Source organism: Mercenaria mercenaria, unplaced genomic scaffold, assembly GCF_021730395.1.
Source record: "Mercenaria mercenaria strain notata unplaced genomic scaffold, MADL_Memer_1 contig_1863, whole genome shotgun sequence".
NCBI lineage: Eukaryota > Metazoa > Mollusca > Bivalvia > Venerida > Veneridae > Mercenaria > Mercenaria mercenaria.
Window position 1 is genome coordinate 17,801 of NW_026459875.1, and position 14,420 is coordinate 32,220.

General features: G+C 35.0%; 1 protein-coding gene across 1 annotated transcript; it reads right to left on the minus strand.

Moving 5' to 3' along the window:
- Positions 1-2,248, minus strand: LOC123550712 (E3 ubiquitin-protein ligase TRIM71-like). Its single transcript, XM_045339141.2, has one exon. The coding sequence runs from the start codon at positions 2,246-2,248 to the stop codon at positions 275-277; it is 1,974 nt and encodes a 657-aa protein (XP_045195076.2). The 3' UTR covers positions 1-274.
- Positions 2,249-14,420: the final 12,172 nt, after the last annotated feature.

The window sequence follows — 14,420 nt, forward strand, 5'->3', positions numbered from 1 at the left end:
TCCATATCAATTTTATTAAAACTTTTAAAAAGCTAGCAACTTTCATTTGTTGCGATACTGTTAAAGTCAGAAGAGGTTAAAAAATGCAATAAATTTTGTACTTCCTTCTTTCACAACCCAATAATTCTGATAAACGATAAAATTAAAGAAAGCACCATCCGCCATTTCAAACAAGAGATTTCTAGCTGTTCCTCCATCAATAATTCATGATAATAAATGATAGACGATTGTCATCGAATGAAATGTTCTTGTGTCATAAAGATACATGTACATGTTATTTCAAATTGTACATTCGGATACCACTAGGAGTGTTATGAGACACTATGAAATTGGTCTTACTGTTATCAAAGCAAACACAAAGTCCGTTCCCAGGAAACTTTATTTCACGTAGGAGTTTTCCATTTCTATCAATCTGATGTATCCCTCCAACACACGGTATATAAATGTTTCCTTCGGCATCGATGTCTGGTTGCCAAGGATAATGTAAATGTTGGTGAGTGTATTCGAAAACTAATGTACCATCTAACTTCACAGCCACCACTTTATGCCGACCATAGCTAGATATGTACAGCAAGTTAGTGCCTGTATCAAAACAAATTCCGTACGCATACTTCACAACATTACACATTTCAGATCGTAATGGGACAGAGCCAGATTTAGTACCATCAAGTTGGAACACATCAATAGTCCCAGATCTTGAAAAACCTATAATTTGGCGTTGTAATTTGTTGTACGAAATATCCCAGACCGCAGTGTCAGTACTGAATGTATTTAGTGTTTCAAATGTCCCTTTACTGATCTTCATTATCTCAATAGTGTTGTTTTGTCGGTAACAAACAGCAAATCTTGAATCATCTACCTTTTTTAAAGGCCATGGTTGTGAAGACACGTTTTCTGTTTTATTGTATTTAAGCGATTCTTTATTTATATCAAATAATTGAAGCTGCTTCATTTCTTGCAAACCAATGACAACAAAATTGTCTACCCAAACGCACGCACGTTCACGACTTGATGAATATGTCAATTTCATCTCGCTAATTAATACTGGCTCTCCGGTCAGAGTGATGTCGCACATTTCTGTACTTGAGGGTACTCCAGCGCTAGATGTAAGCTCTTCAAGATGAGAACAGGAAGCAATTGTTTTCATCAAGTCTTGTTCAGAAACGTCATCTATCAAAGTAATACTTTTCACGCTTGAGTCACTTCGAAGATTTTGAAGCTTGTCTTCGTGTCGTTTCAGTTCTGTTTTCAAGTGCCTCTCAACCAGGAACAAATGAAGCTTTTCCCCCTTGTTATGGACAATACGAAGGTTGTCACGTGACCGATTAACCTCAGCTCTAAGCGTTTTAATGCTTTCAAGTTGTGATTTACTTTTCTTCATTATGTTTGCGCTTCTGTCGTCAGCATCCTGTAAAATAGTTTTCTCCATTTTACAGAAAGCTTCATCTATTTTTCTCTTAAGCGATGCAAGCTTAACTCTAATTTGATTCTTTGAAGCTTTTACTGTAGACTGGTGCTTTGTTTCATATTCTGTGAGCTTTTTGGAACCATCCAAAATTTCACCCAGTCTGAAATCTAAATCCTGGTCTGAAATCTCTAACTTGGATAGTTCGTCTGCTATAGAGATCATATAGTCACACTTCCGGTGTCTTACTATCGCACACTCATTACAACATAACTGGTCATGGTCCTTGCAGATATATCGAACCTCCTCCGCCTGGTGCTCAGGACACTTTGTGAGTGACTTTAAGAAATCAAATTGAGCAAGATTCGATTCTCCGTCGCCAAGGTTGCAAAGTTTATGATTTGACAGACTTTTAATTTTCTTATGTAGTTTCACACAGCTTTCACATACATTTTCGGAGCACTCGTAACAATAATGACTTGCCGGTACTTTTATCTCTTCCCGAAAACATGGCACACAGTTAGTTTCCTTGTCCGTCATTTTTGTTCTCTTGCTGCTCAAAATCGAAACTAGGATAAAGTTAACAGGTAAGCTCTCCACCCACTTGTCGGCATTATTATCAAATTGTTTGATTTCACATTTCGCATCTTTCCTACATAAAGGAGAACAAATCTCACATTTCCTTTTGTTTTTACTACCGATCAACTTTTCAGCATAATTAACTAAACACAGACGACAAAATGAATGTAAACATGGTAATGCCCGTGTATTAACATACACTTCTAAACAAATAGAACAACATAAATTGTCTTCGTTTATAACTACGTCCTTCGACTCCGCCATTAAATATCAGGTATATATACAACAATCGATAAACTGATAGCCTCGCTTGCAAATTTAATATTTCAATCAATACAGACAACTTTATTGCTTTAGGTTAAGGTGATACAGAAAACAATCAAAGCACTGAGAGTACTGATGGGGCGGTGCATTTCAACTGTTTTTGTAACATTCTTAGTCAAATATTGAGATAGGAACCTGTGGTTTGCGCAAGAGATTATTTTATCAATTATATTCAACGAGTTTAATAAATTCAACGTGGATAGTCACAAATGTAAGATGAATTCGTTTATCACATGTTAGCCTTTCTTGTCGAAACACCAAAAATTCGACTTTCTTCTGCTATATAAACAAACCAATTTGACCGACGTCGCCTATACTATAAATGACGTTAATGTCAAAGTTTTATTACAATAGTGTAGTATCGTTAACGTTCTGACCAAGTTTCATTAAGATATGGCCATAAATGTGGTCCCTAAAGGCTCTAATGGCTGTATTACACTCCTGCAATGTCAAACATGTAATAAATAGAGAATATTACGTTACTGTCATATATATTTAAATTTATTAAGTGAGTCACAGAAATTATAAACAAGAAGGCCGTGAAGGGCCTGTATCGCTCACCTGACCTACTGACCTAAAGATCATCAAGATTAACATTCTGACCAAGTTTCATTAAGATATGGCCATAAATGTGATCTCTAAAGTGTAAACTAGCTTTTCCTTTGATTTGACCCGGTGACCCAGTTTTTGACCCGACATGACCCAAGTTCGAATTTGACCTAAAGATCATCAAGATTAACATTCTGGCCAAGTTTCATGAAGATACAGTCATAAATGTGGCCTCTAGAGTGTTAACAAGCTTTTCCTTTGATTTAACCTAGTGACCTAGTTTTTTACCTCATCTGACCCAGATTTGCAACTGACATATAGATCATCAAGATTAATATTCTGACCAAGTTTCATTAAGATACGATCATAAATGTGGCCTCTACAGTGTAAATTAGCTTTTCCTTTGATTTGACCTGGTGACCTAGCTTTTTATCTTACATGACCCATATTCAAACTGGACCTTTAGATCATTAAGATTAACATTCTGACCAAGTTTCATGGAAAAACAGTCATAGATGTGGCCTCTACAGTGTTAACAAGCTTTTCCTTTAATTTGAACTGGTGACCTAGTTTTTTACCCAAGATGACCCAATATCAAATTCATCCAAGACTTTATTGAGGGTAACATACTGGCCAAGTTTCATTAAGATTGGGCCCAAATTGTGATCTCTGGAGTGTAAACAAGCTTTTCCTTTAATTTGAACTGGTGACCTAGATTTTGACCCCAGATGACCCAATGTCAAACTCGTCCAAGATTTTATTGAGGGTTTTATTCTGACCAAGTTTCATTAAGATTGGGCCAAAAATTTGACCTCTAGAGTGTTAACAAGCTTTTCCTTTAATTTGACCTGGTGACCTAGTTTGTAAAACCATATGACCCAATATCGAAATTATCCAAGATGGTATTGAGGTTAATATTCTGACCAAGTTTCATTAAGATTGGGCAAAAATTGTGATCTCTAGATTGTTTACAAGCTTTTCATTTGATTTGACCTGGTGACCTAGTTTTTGAGCTAAGATGACCCAATCTAGAACTCATTTTATTGAGGGTAACATTCTGACCAAGTTTCATTGAGATTGGCTCAAAATTGTGACTTCTAGAGAGTTAACAGTCAAATTGTTTAGAACGACGAAGGACGACGGGCACAGGGCGATCACAAAAGCTCACCTTTGTGCACTTTGTGCTCAGGTGAGCTAAAAATTAGGCTCAAAAATCATTTTTTACTACATTCAAACTTTACAACCAATTTGATCCGAGTCTGCCTTGCATATAATTCTGGATACCATAACTAAAAAAGATCTTTTATATACTGACGGATTTACGCTTATTTACACCACAGTCGTAATATTTCCCGTCATATGACATTTTGTTGGGAGAGAAATCAACTGAAAGTAAACAGAGAAAGATGAATTAAATTTATCTCCCCTGAAGCACAGACTAAAATCTAAAATCTGGGACACAGAACATAACGGATTAGACTGGTAATGCGCAAAATGCAGTACTTTGCGCTATAGTAAGACAAAAAATCGACTCCCGAAAACCGCTTCCCCCGGTAAAACTAATGGGAAATGTTATCTTGCATTTCGGGAAGTTTCTCTGCGGCGATTTTGGAAAATCCTTGATTAAAATAGAAAAGGCTAAGTTAAAAATAGACATCAACAACACCAAATACACAACTTAAAATGTGTTCATTGAAAATGTTGATTTATTTATTAATTAAGATTTAATAGGGGAGATCGTGTTTGTATACAAATCCGTTGTATATTCTATTTATAGATCTGATAGCGTCCATGTTTTTGGTTAACAGTGATGTTTTCTAACGGCTTATATTTTCTTAAAACACAAATGATATCAATAATTTTTTGATCAATGGAAAGGATATAAAATAAGCATGTATTGATCACTTTTAATTATTATTTCGAAATAAAACAGATTAATTATGAACGCTTAACTTTAATACAGTGTTTTTCCTAAAAGTTGAGGGCATCTTCGGCGCTATTTAAATCATATGTCATTTAAAACGGTTATTCTTTTTCAAAAGATATTTGAATAACAAAACATGAATATCGTAAGCATTTCGAAACTTTTTGATTTTTTAATATCCATAAATGAATGAAAAAATTATTAAGAATTAAAAATTCTGATCCCATACACAATATAAAAAAATTTTTTGCCCACCACCAGATAAACAGGTGTTGATAACAGGTGTTGATGCGTGACGTCAGGACGATCTCTCCTATTTGATAAGGAAAAATTCGGGCTACAAACAACAGTTTATTTCTTTCTTAATTAAGATTTAATTCGACATGGAAAAGGTTGGGAAACCAAAAATCTGTCATGTGGTTTACGGAATACCTCAGTTATTGCCAATTCCGAAAATGGCAAATCAACGGGAAAAACAGTTAATTTGAGTGGTATTTGTTGCACAAACATTTTGTATTTCAGTGTACACTAATAGAATGTGGTCCAATTGATGGGATATATATTTGTAAAAAATGTGCATTTTGTAATATTATTTAAACGAATGCGACTACTTTGGAGTCGTACATCTGTTGACTTTCAAAGAACAACTGGCTTTGACGATGAAATGTAATGCTCATGATCATCATCAAAGACTAGTTCTATAAATAAACGTCGGACTTCAATATTTTATGATTTTGACATTTCATATAGTCCGACATTTTATCGAAATTATAAATTTCCCTTTAGAGCGTTCCGCAAAATATCTTCACAAAATATCTTGCGGAAAGTTTTACCAGTTCACGGTGGAAGTGACTGAAAAGCGATAACTAAATACCAACAACGGACAAAGAAACCTATTTTACCCACCAATTGAACATACTGTCTTACTGAAAATATTGAAGAACTGTCCGCACTCTCAAAGTGAAATTTACATCCATGCACTTTCGCAACACAACACGAAACTGTCAAATCTTCTTTATTATAAAGAATGATTTTAGACGAAAAAATAGTCTCACTGTCGGCTTTGAAAAAAAATGCGGCCGGTTAATAACATATTGTCTATGTAGTATGCATATGTTTATAATCGATGGGTGTAACCAGCATTTATTGGTTTTAATTTAATTAAAAGTTATTTCAATAAATTATTAGTTTATATCAAAGCAGTTTGAAAGGCTAGTCCACGTGTATTCGGCGGTACCCATGCGTTAAATAATGGCCGCAGATTTTCACTAGTGCCGTAGGCTAAACGTATTTTTCGTCTAAGCATGTATAATAGATTCTATATATTTAATTTATTCAGTGTTGTATTGTTCATGATATTTCATTAAATTACGCTATAAGGTAACAAGGTACAGTTACCTGACCTTCGTTACCCAACTAAAGGAAGTGTATCCGAGAGAAAAAATGACACAGGGACATGTTGAACGTCCAAATATTAAAAGGCACCCTGTGCATGTTTAATGTTATTGAACCACATCAAAGACCTTCGACTACCTTGCATAGAAATCTGAAAATAAATACGTCAAACCTTTATCCATCTATTTATACTGCATCATCCCTCCTTACGAGTATTCTATGCATATGCAGCTGCGCGCCTGTACAAGAAATTTAAAAGTAGAATGGACAGTAGAATATACAAATAGCTTAGGAAGTGTCTAGGGGTACGGATCCGTACCTCTAGAATCTGATTCTAGAGGTACGGATCCGTACCTCTAGACACGCCTTTTAGGGGTTTTCTAGGGGTACGGACCTTCTTTTTCTGGAGATCTAGGGTTATTTATATCTTAAATTTTGTTGAAAATGAAATAACAAATAAGTCTTAACCAATCTTCACTTAAAACTTGGATCTAATTGGTTTACAGATACCAGCGTTCACCCGATTGCTTATCTTCTCTTTCAAAACTTACATAACCGAGGAACTCCAAATGCATGAATACACTGTTCCGTGCCGATTAGTTTGTTGTTAAATAAACTGTTGATAACAGCTAGATTAATAATTCTATCCCTTAAATGAATTCTATTATTCAGCAAAAAATAAATTAATAAATAAATAAATAAATTAGGCAACTCAACTCAACTCAACTATTCTTTTATTTCAACCCTGGTACATATACATATACAGCAAGGGCATAAAACAAAACACATTGTCTTTATAATATACTGACCACTGGCACCAGATCAGAAAGAAAATGCCTCCGTACGTGTTATACCCTACCCCTAGGTATTCTATAAGAACCATGGTCATGAACGGGAAAACATACTAACCCATTTCAATCGCGTATTTCATACCTAAAACACGCAGTTCAGTAAATGTGTACTATTGATATTAAACAAGCGATAATTTATCTTCCATCGTGCACCAGTCACATTGTCTCAATATTCCATATTGCAGAGATGCTCCATATATTTTATGCTTTAGTCAACGTTACAGAAAAAACTTGCGTGAACTCCCCTAATGAACATCCGGTCTAGAGGTCACGGCAGTGTGCACATGTTAAACGAAATGTAAACAAACAAAAACAGAATGCAATATATTCACAGCTTTACGATAAGACTCGAAATGATGAATGAAATTCATCTTGTATATGATTTTGAATTTGAAATCATACATTGGTATACATCTATTCTGTTTATTTAATTCATTTTGCACATTTATGCCGCATATAAACATTTTAGCGTACACGTGTAGTAAAATGACGACTGACATACATTTTCACATCAGCCAATCAGAGTGTGTCTGTAATCTAGAACGGAACTTCACCAGGGAAGTTCAAGCAAGTTTTTTGTGTACCTTTGAAAAAACTGTAAACTACACGTTGTTTTTCTAAGATAAGAAGTATTGAAGAAATGTGACCTGTACACAACGGAAGATAAATTACTGCTTGTTTAATATTAATAGTACACATTTACTGAACTGCGTGTTTTAGGTATGAAATACCCGATTGAAATGGGTTAGTATATTTTCCCGTTCACGACCATGGTTCTTATAGAATACCTAGGGGTAGGGTATAACACGTACGGAGGCATTTTCTTTCTGATCTGGTGCCAGTGATACTGACAGTGGTGCCGGAACAAGAGAGATATAAATTTCATAATTTTAGAAAGAAATTATATGATAACTATAACAAGAAAGTACGTTATTCTTAGAAGGGGGGAGAGACATACAATATTGAATCAGCTACGCTCATGATCAAATTGGTTTTCCGAAAGTAGTTCTAAATAAAGAACTGAAAGTAGTACTGTTCTAATTATAGTAAAGGTCAAACTATATATAGTCAACATATATAGTCAACATATACAATGTAAAAGCTGAAGTGGATTTTAGAAGAAATTTTTGTAAGTAAATATACTTTGAGTTTACCTATAAACGATTTGGAAAATAATTTACAATATAGTCAACATGTACAATGTAATCTAAAGGAAAAAAAATATGTACTTTGAGTTTACCTAAAAACGTACAATTTGTTTGTGAAAAAGAATGTCAATGGAACTGAATTAAAAAAAAAGATCCATTTTACGAGTTAAAAACCATGAGCATCATGGATAATAGATACATTGCCTTAACAACAGAAATTTATCCATCGTTTAGATTACTTTCAATTAGCAGCAGATAAATATTAAACTGCGGTTAAATGCTGGCGGTTACATACATAAAAAATAATATTAGCTGACGGTTAATAAACCAAATAAACATTATAACAATGGTATCGAGTAAGATGAATCTGTGGTGGAATTGGTGCTTTGCTAAAACAGACATTTTAGCGAAATTTATTCATTATAGTTCCTAGAAATTTACACAAGGGTTTAAGAATGTGTGTGTTTTCAGATGACTGTAACATTTTAAATGATACGTTTTGTCTATTTGACTGCGATTCCTAAAAGAAACGCGCTCTTTGTTGTTGAAAGAAATCACATTGAAACAGATAGTGACTCTCAGAACCGATTTCGTTTTTATCACATATATTACAGATTCTATCATGATAAGGGATGTTCTCGTATCTTAATTTTTCAACCGGTAGTTTGAAATTGGCAGTTCTAAACCTGAATAATGTCAGGGCGTCATCTAAATCTAGAACTTTAAAGTAATTTTCGAAACAGTGTTGGTCTTTAAAAACGTTGTATGTACGTCCCTTACTGGATTCCGTAAGTTCAGATGACCACGATTGTTTATATTGGTCTACAAGTGTTTGCTTGACTAATTTATGTATACATTTACTGGTTATTGAGTTCTGATTCAACCATATATCCGGTCTACCAACAGAATTTAGGATTTGTTTGACATGTTTTAACCATTTGTATTCTACATTTGGTTGACTTAACATATAATAATATAGCTGCGTAGATAATTTTGATGATTTGCCCGTTATCAGTCTGTTCCAGAATGAGATCATTCTCGTTTTTACGACAATAGAGATTGGGTATCGACCTAGTTCACCGAAAAGCATATACAAAGGCGTTGAAATCCGCGCTTTGGTAATTTTACGTAGAAAATCATTATGAACTTTTTCTAAGATTTCAAGGCTTTCAAATCCGAATATTTCTGAGCCATAGGTTAAAATAGGTAGCACTGTATGATTAAACAGCTTAATAATGAGATCGATCGGCAGATCAGAGTTATTGGATTTATATAGTAGCATGAACATCGCTTTCTTAGACTGTTCGACAACATGCTTTCTAGCTTTGAAGATCCGCGGCTAGAAAAAGTTAGACCCAAGTAGTGATATTTATCTGTAATTTCGATTTCTCTATCTCCTAGTTTGAAATTAAAATTTCGAAGTTGACGAGCACCGAAGATGACGATTTTTGTTTTGGCTACATTAACATTTAAGCGCCAAGTATTGCAATACATATTAAATGAGTCAAGACAGTTTTGTAAATCTGTTGAAGTACTAGCAAGAAGGACGGTATCGTCCGCGTAGAGTAGAACTAGCAGCTTAAGCCAAAGTGAAAAATCAGGAGAGTCATGTAGTTCCACCCCCACAGTACCGTTATCTTCCAAGTAAGTCTGTAGATCGTTTAAATAGATGGAAAAGAGAGCAGGGGATAAATTCTCCCTTTGACGAACACCGATTTCTGAGATGAGAAAAGCTGATGAAACGCCATTATGTGATATACAAGACTTGATATTGGAGTACATATTATGTATAACTTTGAAAAATTTTCCATTTATAAAATTTTCAAGTAATTTTTTCCACAAACCGACCCTCCAGACCTTGTCGAAAGCCTGAGAAAAATCTACGAAGGCGCAGAAGAGCTTTTGCTTTTTCTTTCTTAAAATTTCTATAATTGATTGTAGGGTAAATTAATGGTCAGAGGTGGAGTATCCTTTTCGGAAGCCCGCTTGGTTTTCATTCATAATATTATTATTTTCTAGGTAACTAGTTAATCTTTGGTTTAGAACAGAAGTAAAAAGTTTTCCCAGGCAACTCAGTATTGTTACAGGTCTGTAATTACTTGGAAGTTTTGGGTCGCCTTTATTTTTAAAGATAGGAATAATGATACCTTCTAACCAAGAGTCTGGAATAATTCCAGAGTCAAAAACGTGGTTAAATAGTTTGGTGTATATAGGAATAAGTAAGTCCTTAGAAGATTTTATGTATTCGTTAATAATGTTATCTACTGGACTAGATGCTTTACCATTTTTCAGATTTTTGATACATTTCGAAATTTCTTCTTCAGTTACTCTCGAGTTCAACAGCAAATTTGATTCTTCAGGAATATGTAAAATATCATCAGGGTTTTCGGCTCCGTCCATCGAAACGTTTGAGTTTATTTCTTTAAAATGTTTGTAAAAGTCATCAATACTTGGAGACTGATTTTGTTTTGATTTCGGTTTTAAATTATTCAGAAATTTCCAATACCTTTTAGGGCTATTTTCGCTTAAATTTCGTAATTTGCTCGCATTAGAAAATTTTTCTCTTTTAATATAAAAATCCATTGTACGTTTGTACTGCTTACTTGCGTCACGAAGTCGTATCTTATTATTAAAACTGTTGTCTAGGCGGTAAGCATTTTTGGCATCGTGGTAATTTTTTCTAGCTTTAGCACATTTTGGACCGAACCATGATTTTTTATTATTCAATGGCTTCCGTGACAAGTTACTATTTTTCTGCGGAAATGTTTTAATCGACGAACCGTGGAATAAATTTTTCAAATCATCAGTGAATTTTTCAAACGTTTGCTCATTGATTAGGTCAGAATCGAGATGATCGTTTAATAAAGATAGCTGATCTAAATCGATATTTTCAATAAATGTTTCTTTTAATGTACTATCCCAACTTGGTTTGGGTGTTTGGACATTCTGAACGTTACTGTTTACATCCGATTTAGCATAGCGTGAGCATTTCATCTCCCACGAGAGGGCACAATGACCATCAGAAAAAAGGCTGTCCGTTTCCTGGATTTCAAAATCTGTAAAGTACTCAAAACAATCTGCAGTAGACATGACAAAATCGATGACCGATCGATTTTTAAAGGTAAAAGAACCGTGATCTCTATCTTTGAAAACGCGCCCATTTAAGAAAAAGAGGTTATTATTACGACATATTTCTATTAGCCTATAACCGTGTGTATTTGTTCTGAGGTCACAGGAATTACGTTCTAGCGGAACAGACAACCGTTCAAGAATTACAAATTTATTTAAGAACTCTTGTGACTCTTCTTCAATATCAAAATAGTCACAGAGGAATTATATATAATATGCACCAATTTATTTTGTTATTTAACAAGGTATAAATGATAATCGGCATGGAACTGATTGTTTAATAATCAATTAAGCGACATTAAGTAACAGAAACTGTTTGTGAAAACGTCCCATGTATCTCGATCATAACGGCTACCAAAATGTGTGAAAAACATACACATACACTAAGGGTTAATTATCAATTAAGGTTTTTTTCCCCATCATATTTAACATTATTTTGTTTAATCTTCATATCTTTTTTTTCTGCCATTTCGAATCCTCGTGATTTATTTGGTGTTCCTCGGTTATTTACGTTCCAAAAGAAAATGTAACAAACTGGATGAACGTTTTTATCTGTAAACGATTTAGATCCAAGTTTAAGGTGAATTCTGATGAAATGTTATTTGTTTTCTTCATTTTCAACAAAATTTGAAATGTAAATGACCCTGAATCTCTAGAAAAACGGAGTATCGTACCCCTAGAAAACCCCTAACAGGCTTGTCTTGAGGTACGGATCCGTACCCCTAGACACTTCCAATAGCTTAATAGCTGAATAGAGCTTTTGAAATCAAAAGTATTATAAAATAAGAGCTGAAAAACAAACGCTAACCTTGTTTAGCTTTGTGCCCGACCTCTCTGTTCTGCTTAACATTATTGAATAATTTTGATTTGCTGCCAAGTAGAATTTTGTCCGAAGTTCAGTTGTAAACCGAATTACCCATCCTCACCAAGCAAACGAATGACGAGACATACACACGCCATAACGCCGCTTGACAGAACAAATAGGCAACCCGTATCCTCGATGATTTTATTCAATAACACTCCATTCCAGATGCAACATCTTCCTAGATTGAATTGCAGAAAGCTAAAATCCATCCTGAACAAATGCTAACATAAGTCACTTTCCGTTTCCCCAAGCGTTTCCGTTATAAAAACTTTTATGTAGTAATTGCAAATACGGTATGCATACTGGTTTCCCAGTAGTTTCCGGACCCAAGTAGTTTTCCGGACCATTTACATTTCTTGCTGTATAAACTGTACGCCGTCGTAAAGCATCTGGGTAACAATATCATATCATTTAGACCTTTGTTGCCTTTGCATAGCAGCAAAAACCTAGCATTGCCGAACTTAATTATTATTTGAATATCCCGGTTGTTTTAACTTACTTCCACGTAATGTTTACACAAGAGGATTGTCAACTGCAGGGGAATTCCAGTTGCAGTGCGCATGCGCAGAAATTGAGGCCCCTTGAAGGTAAACATCAGTCAACTAATGCTCCCATTTACAGACGATAGAGTAAAAACATTCCGATGGTAATAAAATAAAACAACGAAAGTCAGAAAAATCGACCTATTCACTATACTACGGCATTAAATTATCGATTAAAAATTGGAACCAAAATACATGTAGTTAGGGATTTGCCTACGATACCGTCTATCAATCAAATCTTTAGCAGCAGTGTCCATGCCCGAGTGGTCCGGGCGTTAGACTACCAATTTTGAGACCGGTCTTGGTCTTTTGTTTTTTAAATAGCTGTTAATTATATTAAAAGTTCTTATTTTTTTGTAATATTACCAGTCCGTTAAATACGTCCCCTCATTTAGTGTGACGTTGCAAACGTCATTCAAACGTAATTATACGTAACTGTAATGAGCGTATTATAAATCTAGTATTTGTTAAATTCTTGAAATATACTTTTCAAATCGTCATCATGCCTTAGAATTATGTTTTAATTTTGAATATATATAACGAATTCTGAAATGTTTGCTTTTAACAGAAAGGTTACAACTGTTACAATGAAAGGTCCGGAAAACTACTCGGACTAACTGAGATATTAATGGAATTAATTGCCCCGTTTGAGGCCTCATCTACATCTGTGTTATGAACGCAAGTGTAATACGAAACTCTGTATGATGTTAACGAAGAACCTAGCTTTTTTTCTGTGAAAATTTTATGTTTCTACTCTGTTTTGTTTTGAAAGTTACTTGCAAAAAATAGCGATTTCGGTCCGGAAACTACTGGGAAACCAGTACACTATACATTTGTACCATGGTCTCACCACAGGCAATCGGCGTGTGACTTTGACCCCTTATGAATGATGGACCCCCCACCCTGTTCTCTACAACCCAGATCCCCAACATAATAACAGAAAAACACATTTCCAAAAAAAAAAAAATGCTATATATAAAAATATAAAGGTATGGTACTTCACGGCCAAACATTAAGCAAAAAATGGAATGGCCTCAGTAACGATCTCACTGCGTACACAATTTTCGGCCGATTTTTGAAAATCTGGTCTTAATCAACGCATAAAGCATAAATCTTAACGGTAAACATGCACTTTGGTCTCAAGGCTGCATCATTTTGATGCAGCGAGACGCTATTCTTTGACAAATATCATCTCGTACACGATGTGACCTAACCCGTGTATTTCTCGGGTCAATAGACAAGTCAATGGCAGCCACCTATTCCCTTCGTTATTTCCAAGCACAATCGTGGCCAGCCTTTAGAAACATAAATAATTAGTCGCTTACCTATAATTACTTCGTCCCGTTTCCGTCAATAACGATGCATCGAGTCAATTTCCCAACGCGGTATTCTCTCAAAACATCAGCTGCCATGTTTATACGGTGACCCGGAACTGGTTTACTGCGCAACCTTTTTGCGATTGGTCGATTCTGGAGGTGTGTTCTCCACGTGAGCTGGTACCCTACTTCTACGTTATCTACCGTACGTAAGCCTGTAATCAACTTCCCGCAAAAGTGTCAACATGGCTTCGTTCAACATGATCTCGTTAAACGCACAACAAAAAAAGAGCGTTAGAATTCGTTTCTGGGGGTCACAATCTAGTACTGTTGGGTCCGGCAGGCACCGGTAAATCCTTCTTGGTGAATAGAGTTGTAGAAATATGTTCTACC

Excerpts from the sequence above, each read along its gene's own strand:
- LOC123550712 (XM_045339141.2), bottom strand. The coding sequence starts at position 2,248 with ATGGCGGAGTCGAAGGACGTAGTTATAAACGAAGACAATTTATGTTGT.